General features: G+C 42.8%; 1 protein-coding gene across 1 annotated transcript; it reads left to right on the forward strand.

Annotated features, from left to right (window-relative positions):
* The first annotated feature begins 1,068 nt into the window (after positions 1 to 1,068).
* On the forward strand, positions 1,069 to 13,914 carry LOC104511154 (vacuolar fusion protein CCZ1 homolog). Its single transcript, XM_010153650.1, has 14 exons — positions 1,069 to 1,162; positions 1,289 to 1,382; positions 1,480 to 1,554; positions 2,590 to 2,637; positions 3,208 to 3,291; positions 5,483 to 5,658; positions 6,293 to 6,374; positions 6,981 to 7,042; positions 7,979 to 8,090; positions 8,523 to 8,556; positions 8,902 to 9,019; positions 11,182 to 11,340; positions 12,546 to 12,673; positions 13,571 to 13,914. Exons 2-14 carry the CDS (start codon positions 1,374 to 1,376, stop codon positions 13,624 to 13,626), a joined length of 1,143 nt encoding a protein of 380 aa, XP_010151952.1. The 5' UTR covers positions 1,069 to 1,162; positions 1,289 to 1,373; the 3' UTR covers positions 13,627 to 13,914.
* The last annotated feature ends 29 nt before the right edge of the window (positions 13,915 to 13,943 follow it).

A 13,943-nucleotide genomic window follows, 5' to 3' on the forward strand; every position in this document is an offset into this window, starting at 1 on the left:
AATCCTCAGTTTTCAGTGTTTGACGAGGGCAGCGTCCTGGTGTGCTTGTCCCCGACCAGGGCGATGGGCCTGGGCGCACCTCAACGCGCCCTCGGTGGCTCCAAACCGGGGGAAGCTGCTGGTGTGCCGGAGGGCAGGGCTGCTGCTCAGAGCGACTCCCGGCGAGCTGGGAAACCTCGTGAAGCTCAACAAAGGCAACTGCAAAGCCCTGCGCGTGGGATGAGCTCCGCTGCGCCCCGTGCCAGGCCAGGGGCTGCCTGGTTAGGCAGCAGCTTTGCGGAACGGGACCGGGAGGCCTGGCGAACAGCAGGTTTATGGGAATCAGCAGCGAGCCTGTGCAGCAGCGACAGGGCGTACCGGGCTGCGTGAGTGTGCGTGAGCAGGTCACGCGAAGGGATGGCTTCCCCTCTCTTTGGCACTCGTGAGGCTGCTGGTGGGCGCAGTCCCTCCGGGGCCTGCAGGCCGTGATGTACCAGGAGAGCCTTAGATAACCGGATCCGTGCAGCCTGGAGGTGATGCCACAGGGGGTCTGATGGCTGTCTTCACCTGCCCAAAGGGTGGCTACGGAGCGGAGCGTGGGATCAGGTTCTCGCTGAAGCGAAAGGAGTAATAGTAATGGAAGAAGTTCCAGCAAGGGAAGTTCTGACAAGGGAGGAAAAAAAATTCTTCACAGTGAAGCGGTCAAACAGCAGAATGGGGCCCAGAAGGGTTCTGGAATCTCTATCTTTGGCAATATTCAGAACTTGACTGGACAAAGCTTTGAGCAATCTGGGCTGTCTTTGAAGCTAGCCCTGCTTTGATCTGGCGTTGAACTGGCTGTGAGGTGACCAGGGCCTATGATTTCAATAGCCTTCAGTTTATAAAGCATTTTGTGGTATCTTGGGATGACTGTTTAAATATCCCTTTTGTCTATTATTACCAAATTCCATTTAGGTACAAGATAAAATTCTGCCTCAGATATGAAAGGATTAAAGCTAAAAAACCCAAGTAAACCATGAACTTGGTGTTCTTTAACTCCGATTCTGTTAAAATGCTTTTGCTTTGGTTCTTTTTTCAAATTTTAGGAAGAAAAGAAGATTCTCTTCTATCACCCAAATGAAGTAGAAAAGAATGAAAAAATTAGAAATGTGGGTCTGTGTGAAGCTATAGTACAATTCACAAGGTAAGAATTCTGTTTGCTTGGCTGGCTGTGTTAGCACAAGCATTGTCTTTTAAATTCCCCAGTCACATGTTTTCTTTTTGTGAATGTATATAGATATCTGGGTCTACGTATGTGTTTTCTTTCCAGGACCTTTAGTCCAACAAAACCTGCAAAATCCCTGCACACACAGAAGAATAGACAATTTTTCCATGAACCTGAAGAAAACTTCTGGATGGTCATGGTACTTATGCATGTGATATGCATATTTCTAAAATGTCATGTCACCATGTTCTCAATGCATTCTGCATTGTCTAATACCAGCCCGTTCCACTTTCTAGGTTGTACGGAATCCCATAATAGAAAAACACAAGGATGGAAAGCCAGTCTATGAATATCAGGAAGAAGAATTACTGGTAACACTGAACTTTTTCCTTTATTTTAATGGTTTATACTGTATTTTGACTACTTCCTGAAATATCTTAGTTTGGTTCTTCTTGAACTGCTGCCAAATTGATTTTTTTTTAATATATAAATCTGTCTCCATAAATCGAAAAGGGGCACAGCCCTTTTCAGTAAAGTTTAAAGGGAGCAAGGTAGAGAATTATCCAGGTAGTGGCTCAAGGTCACCCAGTAAACATCACTGGAACAGTACAACTGTGGGACTTTTAGCTTGGAATAGGCGAGTATTTCTTAGGATCTGTTTGTTTAATAAAGTTCTTGGAAGGTTTTAAATTATGTATTTTTATTAGGTTTAAGTATATGTGTTGCAACTTTTTTAAGGCTGCTAGTAATCTTTACCAGTAAAAACCCCCATCTTACAACTGTCACGGGATTCCTTGTCCAACCTGCAGCATCATCAGGCCAGCTGAACCGTGTGCGGGAAGGGTGTTTTGCTGGGTGGGGTAATATTAAAGGAGTTGGTTGCTTATGCTGCCTCTGTTCGTTACAGTCTGCACTAGTTGTGTTCCTCCTGGCCTTCTAAGAAAAGGACAGGTGTTGCAGGTACTCTGTTTTGCCCGACAAACAATAAAACAATCTTATTCTTCTCTGGGTTAAGATTCTAGCCCAGTAAAAACCTGTGGTGGTGTCCCATCTCCTTTTAGCCTTTGACCTAGATGAAGAGAAAAGCGGGCAGAAATAAGGTCGTTTCACTGCCCGCTGGCCTTGGGGAAGGGCACTCTTTGTAACTGGTATCTTGTGCCTGAGCTAACAAGGCGCTTTTGGTATGAAATGTAAACGGGGAAGGAACTCCCTTTATTGCAATAATATTTTATAAGCACAAAGAAGTTTCTAGATGCTGACTGAACATGCCCTTTACCTTTTCAGAGATTGATTTCTTTAATTTGTGTGTCTGCTGGCTCTTTGAAAACGTATGCTATGTGTAGCTCAGGCAGAATATTTGAGAATCTGCCCCTGCTTATACTAATGTCTTGCTCTGTTTTCTGCAGGACAAGGTTTATAGTTCGGTCCTACAGCAGTGCTACAGCATGTACAAGGTACGGTTAGTACTAGAGGCTCCTCTTCTGGGCAGAGGAGGAGACCCTTATGGTACCATTTGGATGTGCAAGCTCATCGTTGCTTTGATATTCTTGTCTCATTACTGTAGTCTGCTCTCTTCCTGACGCTGTAATGGTGTCGACGGAAGAGAAAAATGCTCTTGCAGTACCTGTGCTGGTCCATTAGCTTACTGTAAAAAGAAGAGCTAAGTATCTAACACCATCAAAATCAAAGGCCATCTGTGGCAGAAACAGTAGTGGGTAAAGGGCATCAATCTGGCTTTCACAAAGCAAGGGCGTCAGATGCTTAAGCAACACAGATAAATAATTTCTCTACCATTAAGATTTCAGTTTCCTTTTCTATCTAATTCTGCCTCTGCTGCCCTATAAACCCAGACTCTGCAAATCCGAGAGAGGGTTTTCTCGATAAAGAGGAGGTACCCCGGATCTGTGTGGAGTCCACATGTTGAGAAACAGGAATGATCTGGCTATATTCATGGCTGAGCTGTAAGTAGTTACTGTAAATGACTGCCTGACTGACTGGTGGGTGTGTTTTTCTTTTGCCATTAGCTTTTCAATGGCACATTCCTGAAGGCCATGGAAGATGGAGGTGTAAAAGTTCTAAAGGAAAGACTAGAGAAATTCTTCCATCGGGTAAGATCTTATTTTTCGGGCACATACAGCGTGATTCTGTGTTGGAAATAAAATTCAAAATTCTTCTGTAAGTGGCTGCAGTGTAACAATAAAACATGGGCAGTGGAAAAGTGTAGTGGCAATGCAAAAAGTCTGGTTACTAATTTTCCAAATACTTTCTGCTTCCTAGTAATGTGGTAGGTTCTATAAATGGAGTTGAACTACAAGCGTGGTTACGGCTTGATGGAAGAGTTTAGCTGTCGGGTAATTTTTCTGATGGAATCATGTGCATTCTTTGGAAATTCTGCTTTAACATTTGAATTGGTTGGTGTGGTAACAGCCTGTGCAGGCCTCTGAGTCCTGCTGGACAGTCATTCATGTTGGAAGGAATCTGGAGAAGTCATCTAGTTCAGCCCCCTACGCTGACTTGTAGTTAAACTGCACAGGGCTTTGGCTGGTTGAGCCTTGAAAATATCCAGGGACAGAGGTTCCATAATCCGCTTGCACAGACCTAAAGTCCCATTGTAGCGTGAAGTAATGGATAGTTGTAATTTTTAACTTCTCACCCCCCTGTGTGGATTAGCAGCCACGCCTGATTGGTAGGAAGGTTTCAGGAAATGCTGCCTTAGCTATAACTAGCTGTCAGAATTTAATTTCATTGTTTAAAAGCAAAAGTTTCAGTGAAAGGAGGGAAAGTAAAACTATTTCTGAGCATGAAATCCATCAAATATTCAGGTATTTTTCACATAAAGTGACTGAGCATCACGGCTGGCAGAATTTTGAGATCTTGTGTGAGAAGTTGCATCTAGCTGGCTTTGAAAGATGGCACCCAATTGTGTCTGCCCGCATTCCTCGTTTGCACGGAAGGAAACGGACTGCTGCCCGCAGCTCTCGTGGCAGAGATGTGAATATCGAGATCTCTGATAACGATGGAGTGTAGACGCTGTAGACTGGTGTTTAAAGTTTTGTTCTCTTACCAGGTTTTTGAAATAAGAGTGTTGTGACAGTGTAAACAAAAAGTACAGTTCAGTTTGGTTTTTAGGTCAGCCTTTGCTTGTGGGCTTTTGGGGGCTTTTTGCTTGTTTTCTGTAAGACTATGATAGACTCTAGAATGAACGCTGTTGGCCCACGGAGTACGTGTTCGATTAGCTGGTGTATACTTCTGTCTAGACTGGGCAGAAAGGGAAGTCATAGATTTTTATACTTAAACCACTCTTTTTCTCTGAAGGTCCTACTCAAGATGAAACAGTAGTCCCTATAGATTTGTATAACAAAGAAATCCAAGGAAAAGTTATTTCTGTTCTTGCTGAGGAATTAGAAATGCTTAAAAAGTTTGGTCATGCAAGTTGTTTTGTTCCAACCCTGTCGAATGCATGGGTTACGTGTTGCTGGCAGGCTGAGACTGGCTGAAATTTTGAAAGGAAATGAGACTTAAATTAGAAACTGTGACAGAGATCTGTCCTACTACTTGTGTTTTACTTCCTGGGGTTTTTTTGTCATGTGACATAGCTGTAGAGGGAGCCATTGGGTAACTCAGTTTTTGGAGAGCATTTGACAGGGCATTTGAAATCCCTTGGTAAATGTTACAGTCTATCAAGAAAGAAAATAATTTCTGTTATCTTTTCCTTTGCATATTGAAAACTAATGGATTTATCTACTAATATTTGTATGGAGTTCTAAAATCAAATATTAGTAAGTTAGGCTGTGCTTTCTTATTGTCTCAAAAGCTCTTGAACTAGCCTTAAGAGCTCTGCCACTGTGATCAAATAACAGCAGGCTGATGCCTGGAATCATATCCACACATAGAATCACAGCCTGGTTTGGGTTGGAAGGGATGTTAAAGACCATCCAGTTCCAACCCCCCTCCATGGGCAGGGACACCTTCCACTAGACCAGGTTGCTCCCAGCCTCGTCCAGCCTGGCCTTGGACAATTCCAGGGATGGGGCATCCACAGCTTCTCTGGGCAACCTGTTCCTGTGTTTCACAACCCTCGTGAAAAATAAAACCATTACCCCTTGTCCTGTCAATACAGACCCTGCCAAAAAGTCTGTTCCCATGTGAAGGAGTATGACATACAAGCAGAACTGGAAGGGGTTTTTTTTCTGGATCATTAGTGTAGATTACTGGGAATTAGACTCAAATTTGTCATTAAAATCTACACAGTGGAAATATTCTGAATTCTAAATTAAACAACTGTTGTTACTCTGTTAGTACCTGCAGACACTGCATTTGCAGTCTTGCGATCTGCTGGATGTGTTCTGTGGAATCAGCTTCTTTCCACTGGATAAAATGACCTACTTGAAAATTCAGTCGTTTATTAATCGGATGGAAGAAAGCCTGAGCATAGTCAAGTATACCGCATTTCTCTACAATGACCAGCTCATCTGGTAGGTACTTGAGTAATTCTGTTGTGTGTCTTCAATTTCTCATCCTATAAGTCAGTGCCATAATAGCAAAGCTTCTGAATCGGTGGGAGTCGTATGAAAATAAGAAAACTGCACAGTAGACCGAGTGATACGTAAGGCAGGCATTGGTCTTTGGCTTTAAAACCTTTAACCTGTACCAAATGATTACTGCCAAGCTGGCCTGAGGAGCAGCTGCAGGAGTGTCCTTCTCACATCCAACGCACAGAGCCTCTGTGCACATACACAGGTGCCTCTGTAGGGCCTTTCAGTGGAGAAGGTTGGTGAAAGGATTGTTCTTACATGGTCCTGAGCCAGAAAGCTGCAGTGCTTGTCATGTTTTACTGAAGAAGGGACTTCAGAATACAGAACCTGATCTTTCTCTAAATACTGTTTCTATTTCTCTTCTGGTTCACATCTAATTTAGATTTGTGTTGTATCTACCAAATAAGCTAAGATTTTACTAAAAATGAATGTTCTGGGATTCAAGCTGCTGAGACACTGAAACGCTGCCACCTTAGTTTGGTGTGTGCTTTCCCCGAGTTTTGGTCAGAGGAAAACCTGTGATCTGAGCTGCAGCACAAACATCGCTTGTGTTCCTTTTTCCCCGATGTTCTAGGAGCGGGCTGGAACAAGATGACATGAGAATTTTGTACAAATATCTCACAACGTCTCTGTTTCCAAGGCACATGGAGCCTGAGGTATGGTAGGTGTGTTTTGCGGGGGTGGAGGTGGTTCTTGGGTTTGATTTTTGTGTTTGGTTTGGTTCTTTCTGTTTATCTAGTACCAATAAGGGCTAAAATACTGAAGCAGAGTAGCTCTCTTCCCCTCCCCTTCCCTCCCCTCTTAAATTTCAGTTTAGGGATTCGGAGATGTGTTACTGAACTCAGCAGTGTGTGCGTCTTCCAGTAGGAATTGTGCTGCTAAGCTGAACCTGGGGTGGTGGTAGGGAGTTCACTGCATGTTGATACCTGGAGCCTGCTCAGTCCTGCACGTGTGTCACCTCTGCTTCACGGCTAAATGCAGCAAGGAGTGCCGTAAGACCACGTGCAGGAAGTCATCCCTTCTCCCATCAAACAGCTCCACCAGCTACGTATTAAAATGAGTAAATGCAAAATCAGAATGCTCTGTTCTACCAGCATCTCTTACACGTCAGCTTCACCTCCTTCATGTTACACGCAGAGTATGTGTCTTTGTGAGTGGCAATTTCTGGAAGTGGTTTGCTTTGATTTGATGACAGTCCACAAACAGTAACAGAAAATACCTCTAAGTTGGTTTTTTCTTGTATGTGTTCTTTTTCCCTTCAGTTAGCGGGAAGAGATTCTCCAATACGTGCTGAAATGCCAGGAAATCTGCAACACTATGGAAGGTAGCTCTTGTTTATTGTCACCATCTGCTTCAGTGGCTGCTTCACTCAAGGGGAAAATTGTGGGGAGGAGTACACGTATTTTGAGTACATATTCCACACAGAGTTCATTTCAGAGGGTCACACAGTAGTTGGTGCAATGTAAAACTTGTTCTCTGGAAAAAAAAAAAAAAGAGAAAAGGCTTCTTCAACATTACTGTGTATTTATTTTTCTTCCCCCCGTCTTAATGCACTGCATGAAGGATTTGGGAACTGCTCCCATCATTTCTTCTCACTCGGGCCCTTCAGACAAAGGTGTAGATTCAGTCTAGGGATTTGCCCGTTTACTTTTGCTCTGTACCCAGGATGTCAGAGGGGGGAATTCTGTACTTAGGCAGCTGGGAACATTATTTTGCATAACTGTGGGTTGGTTTGGACATTTTTCTTTAATCACGGTAATTCCCCCTGCCTGATACACTGTCGTCTTTTGGGATCAAGGCACTGGCACACACACACGTCCCCACAGTCCGCCCCAGGGGGAGGTGTTTCCAATACCCCGCTGTTCAGCGCAGAACTGATCTGAGTACCGCTGGAAGGCGAAGGAAGAGGGCTTTCCCAGTAGCAACAGAAAAAGGGTTTTTAAAGACAGTCACAGCTGGAATGCGGGAAGAGTGGTGGTGTTGACTGGCTGACCCGCACAGCTGATTCCCGCGGCGTTCCTCTGGCTGGCTGATGCTGTGTCTGTAGCTCTCTGGAGCACATATGCAAACAGCACTCTGAACGTGTAAGAGTGCTGAGATTATATAGAAAGGCCTCTACGCCGATCTGGATGGCTGAAAACTCGCTGTATTCAAATAAATTTGTACAAGCAAGTAAATGCCAGTTTCAAAAACCTCTGTTAAATAGGAAAAGCTGACATAGAAGAATTCATCGCATCTGACCTATTGAATTATTTTCTAGGTTTCTTACCGGCCCTATAAATCTTAATGATCCAGAAGCAAAATGCCGCTTCCCCAAAATATTTGTTAACACTGATGACACCTATGAAGAACTTCATTTAATAGTTTATAAGGTATTTCATTTTTCTTAGCAATTGTTCCACAGAATCGGGAATCTGTGCAGAGTGAAGACAATGATGTGAAGTACTTAGGAGTTGGGTAGGAAGATGCACTGATATGACCAGGTTAAAGCAAAGGGACAGAAAACTCTGGTGTTTCTAGCAATCAGCTTTAAAGCCTGAATCCTCTTTCCCCCCCTTTCCTGTACCTTCCCCAAAGCAATGAGTTGTCTTTGCCCTACAACTTAAAACTGTTCACTGGGCGGAATTTGAAAATCGTAAGGAGCCTGTGTTGTGCAGGGTTGCAAAGTGTTCTTTAAACGGCGGTTTGTTTTTAACGGAGCGGGTTTACCTGTGTGTGAGCGCAGTGAAGTACTGTCATTGATTTAAGGTAGTTGAGGTGACCTGTTGTAAATGGTTTCTTTTGCTTTAACTGTTTTGTTCCAGGCCATGAGTGCAGCTGTCTGCTTTATGATTGATGGTAAGTACCTGCCAGCATCGCTTCCTTGGCAAGACATCGTTAGTACAAAACGATACTACACGCAACTTGTTTGACTCCTGAAAAATACTTACTTTGTTATTTGAGTCTGTTCTTCATCAGTGCTTTTATCAGTCTTTCAAGTTTTGTTCCACTGGTGTAAGTAACTTAATTTACACCATAAAATGCCTAAATATTGCTTCGGTTAGCCACGCACTTCTGAAATCATCCGTAAGGTTGTAATTGAGAGAGATTTGTCCCAGGAGTTTAAAGAAAACAGCTACAGAAACTGTACCTTCAACTGCGGGAAGAGAATCTCATCTCCCTTTTTCTCCACCTGCCACCTAGCTTCAATTCCGCCTACGCTGGAGTTCTGCCGTAAGCTGGACAGCATTGTTGGGCCTCAGCTCACCGTGTTAGCATCAGATATATGTGAGCAGTACAACATCAACAAGAGAATATCAGGGTTTGTACCACATTTCTGTTCCTGTTGCAGTCCCTCGTTACTTGGGTAAAAAGTAGGTTTAATGAACTGCTTAAATAATGGTAATGTGAGCCCAAATGTTGGAAGCATCGAGTTAACTGTACTTTCAGTGATGTTTATCTACCTTTCTGCATCTTAAGCATTTATCAGGTGCCTGTTGTTGCATATTTAGGTCTCCCTGAAGTAACAACATACCTGTTACTAATTCAGTAATGGATGTTTGTGTGGCTGCTGAAAACTTTTTCCTCTATATACATGATCATTGCAGAAAATACTAGTCACTTATTAAGGTAAACTTCCCTATTATCCATCAGATTCTGCCTCCTCATCCCCCAGCTGTCAGCAGATTATTCAGATACCAGAGGTAGAACTTGTAGGTTTTGCTTCTTTCATGTCTGAACTGAAACTGGCTGACCCGTGGAGATGATGGGTTCTACAGATTACTGTGCCTGTGGAGACGTACAAGACGGCAGCAATGCCACCTGCAGCAGCAGTCTTCTGTCACTGCCCCCCATGCTGAAGTAGAAAGTAGAGAAGCAGCAGTTCCTGCAAAATCGTAACTGCAGCTGATAACTTCTGGCTTTCCTTGAGGAAAACAGGATCTCATAATGTTCACAAATGGCCTTTGGGCTAGTAGAACATTTGAGCTTAAAAAAAAAAAGTCACTTTATCACTGTCTTTGTGCCCACATCCTTCCTTGTGCCGATTCCTTTGAATTCTGCTTCCCCAGGCGGCTGTTTTGTAGAATGTCAGAGGAGTTTTCACACCACACAGACACTGACACCACTAGTTCTGCTGAGGGCGGCCTTAGACACAAGTACTAGGAGTTGGATGCTCTGTCCAAGCTATAAACTGTCTTACAAATCCCAAAGGAAAATCTAGAACAACTTTTGTTTAACAGTTTGAAATTATGATTTTAGTATTTACATGGTTAGAGTGCGAGATTTAGAGTTGAATACTTTTTTCCAGAATTACTGCTTCCTGAAGTGTTGCCGTGTATAGTAGTTGAGGAAAATATTGCCTCATTTTTTCTGTTTTGCAGGACTTGAGGGGCAAAAAAAAAAGTCACATGAAAAAGGATGTTAGTGCTTTGGAAAACACACATAGAACTATAGCTGACTTCCCATAAAATTGTGTTTATTTTCAGGCAGGCAGTTGGGGGAACAGGCACAGCGTCGCGTAGGAGGACAGACGGGGAGTTAAACCGAAGACAGGGGTGTGGCTGAGCTCCTGCAGTGGTAGCATGCCCAACCAGCAGAACTGCAGGGTATAGAATAGGACGTGCTTGAAGTTTTGCCAATCTACTAAATCATTAAACTTGGGGCTTTTTTTAATGTCATCTTGGACTGGCTTTGGCAGCTTTAACTCTTTTAAAGTTTAATGGCTTGGTGTCCTGAAAACATGATACGGTTTCTTGAGGCCAATGCATCGGGGTGACGGAGAGCAGGGGTATCCAGTTGTTTGCGAAGGTGAGTGGTGTCGTCGCAGTATCTCCCCGACTGTAAATAATACATAGCCTGGAGCACCAGTTGCCAGAGCCAGTTTCTGCCAGTCCGAATGCGCTGTGACTTCTGCCAAACGTGCAGCTCTGACAGATTTATATTAACTTAATAGAAGAGTACAGGGGGGAAGACTGCACAGCAGGAGGTTGCAAGTGGTCTCCATTGGCACACGCAGCTGGTGGGGCAAAGAGTTCTTTCTTTTGATTGTAACAAGTAAGAGAGATGTGAGTGGAAGATTATTTATTAATCAAAGATCTAGCATCCACTCAAACCAGATTAGCCTGGCCTAGGGGAACAAGGAAACAAAACGGGGGCAGAAAAACCAGCTCACCAGAAAAATACAAACTACTGCTGGAAGTGGGACAAGGCCTTTACGCTCCCCTGTGTCTCTTTGCTAGCAGCCTAAACAGCAGAAGGGGAAAAACTGCTGGGTTTGCAGGCTTCTGTTTTTTCTTTTCTTTTTAAGTGTTAAAATGAAGTTTGATCATGCCTCAGGTCTTAACGTTCTTGGTCTCTTCAAGGGGCAGGGAACTTGAGGATGTCTGAGTCAGCTTTGCTCTGGCTAGCTGCCTGTCTCTGTGAAGCTGTGCTTACAGAACAGGTCTGTGCTCGCAAGTCACAGGCTTTGTTTCACCTTTCCAGGGCTGAGAAGGAGCCTCAGTTTAAGTTTATCTATTTCAATCACATGAACCTGGCAGAGAAAAGCACCATTCACATGAGGAAAACACCCAGTGTATCACTTGCATCTGTTCACCCTGACCTCATGAAGATTCTCGGTGACATCAACAGTGACTTCTCCAGGTAACGCTTAACTATTAAACAGTCTGTAACCCCTGTCAAGGAGACTTTTTCAAACGAGTGAAGCTTTCACGTCTTCTTCACGGGTGGCTACTCGTAGCTCTGTGATAAATGGTGTAACACGGGTCATGTTTGGTATTTGGTGTTGGTTTAAAAGTAGCCTGTCTAAACAACACCTAAAATAGAATCTTTTAGGTTGGAAAAGACCATTAAGATCATCAAGTCCAACTGTTAACCTGATGATGCCCAATCCACCACTAAAGCATGTCCCTAAGTGCCTCATCTACATGTCTTTTAAATATCTCAGGCGATGGTGATTACTTCTATTGTCCTTTTAAAAAAAATAATTGAAAGAAGGGCCAGGGCCTCTATCCAAGGGAATATCTGATCTATTTGATGCTTCAGAGTAGCCACAACAAATTTAGAAGGGATGTGAAGCCAGTGCTTTTGCACGTAAGTCTGTGTAACCTTTGGATAAGTAGTATAACGGACAGGGAAAGCTGCTTCTGCCTGTATTACACCTTCCTCTGGAACAGCTGGCTCCTTTGGGGATGAGACAATAGATGAAGTGCAAACCTCACCGGTACTGCTGACAGAGAAGGTAACTGGCCTCTTGGCAATAGGGTCTCTCCCACCTTGAAGTAGGATACCTGTCACTATAAAAAGTACTTAATAGAGTATGAAAATGCTGAATGATTGTGGTCTGGCTATAATTAGTGACTAGCAATTTTCCCACTCTGCTTAAGGACAAGGTTTTCTTTTTTCTACAAATGAAAAAAGAATGTTTAATCATACTGTGGAAGTACCAGGTTAGTGACAACTTCATGTAAGATAACTCGTCGTTGAGCATGGCTGAGTTCTAGGTCCAACAACTAGGTATGTGAAAGCCTGGTATCACCATACCATCTCCAACTTTCATCGTTTGGTCCCTGTGTGTCCTTAACAGCTGTGTTCTGCAGAGCACAGGAATGTCTGGCTGATGGACAAGTTAAAGACTTACTCCTCTGAGGATGTCATTGTCCCAAGCAGCCACTTAGGAAGCCTCAGCCTGAGCTGCTGAAAAGCACGTCTAAGCTAGCAGTGGTAGTCTCTCTTGGATACCGCACCACCACAGCAACTTACTTGTAATCATTAGGACAGCTTAATGTCGTAAAATTTTTGAAGATGAACGTGCTGCCACCGTCTTTACTTTCTAAAACTTCTTTCAGAGTTGATGAAGATGAGGAAATTATTGTGAAGGCAATGAGTGATTACTGGGTAGTTGGGAAAAAGTCTGACCAGCGAGAACTGTATGTTATTTTGAATCAAAAAAATGCAAATCTGATTGAAGTTAATGGTAAGGATTGTTTTTTATTACCTTTAAATACAGTTACTACTAAAATGTATGTCCCTGGAGAAGTAATAAAACCCATCTCACAAGAAATCTAGAGAGGGATTGATCTATAAGACCAGGTAGGTTGCTGCTGTATAACGTCTATCCTGTCAGTGATCCTCCTTCCAGTGTTGTCTTGTTTCTAATGCTGTTTTGAGAGTGACTGACTGACTAAGCTTTACAGTAGTCTTTAGGAGAAGCAGCGGTCTGAGTCTTACTTGTAGCAATTTTCGGGTGCTCTGTTTTAATGGGAGGCAACATGCTCACTTGGATGATGTGAAAGAACTACTTTTCCGAGACCAAAGCTTAGCAGCCTAAAGAGGAGGGAGTTGCATGACTTACACAATGATTTCTAATTGTCTTTCAGGATCAAACCTGCCATACAGAAATAGTAAATGAGTGTTTCTGTGTCCGATACCTCGGAAGTACTGCTTCCCCCAAGGTGGTGTCTGCCAGACAGCACAAAGCAAAAGTTTTGCTGTCTTGATTTACTCTAACAGACTACACTAATCCCTCCTGCCCCTGAAAAAGGGTTACAGTGATGCAAGGAAGTGTGAAGTTTAGTTTTCTGCTGTTGCAGTCTAAGAGTTTGACAAGATAAATGGTGGTTTGAGGTGGCTGCTGGGCCATTCGTGTGTCAGCCACTCAGAATACAACTCGTCTTTCAGACAGCATGAAACACCAGACTCAATTTTATTCTGTCTCCAGTAAGAGAAAGTAAAGTGTATTTCTACATTAGAAACTCCTAGAAGATTTGTGTCTGAATTTAATTATATTCTCCTTGATGATTCCCAGGGTTTTTCTTGCAGAGGTTCCGGTAAAATATCACACTGAACTTTTTTCTTTTTTTTTTTTAAACAGAAGAAGTGAAGAAACTTTGTGCAACACAGTTTAATAATATTTTCTTCTTGGATTGATCTGCAGAGGGCTGATTTATTGAAGATGTCAATGTCAGACACTTGTTCAACATGAAAAGTTATTAGTCATATTATTGACTGGAATAATGACAATAGTAAAGCAATACTTGCTTTGTAAGAATCAAAATTTCTACTAAAATCTGTAAACTCTGATAAAATTTTTAGATTTTAAAAAAGTTTATGTGCAAATTAACTAAAAACCAGTCTGAATTCATCTGTACCATTCCATTCTGATTATTATGTGAATATTTTACTGGACAATAAAACTAATAATTGTTACACTTTTAAGGGCATCTTCTTGTTTTCCTGTATTCATT

Source organism: Eurypyga helias, unplaced genomic scaffold (genome assembly GCF_000690775.1).
Source record: "Eurypyga helias isolate BGI_N326 unplaced genomic scaffold, ASM69077v1 scaffold26126, whole genome shotgun sequence".
NCBI lineage: Eukaryota > Metazoa > Chordata > Aves > Eurypygiformes > Eurypygidae > Eurypyga > Eurypyga helias.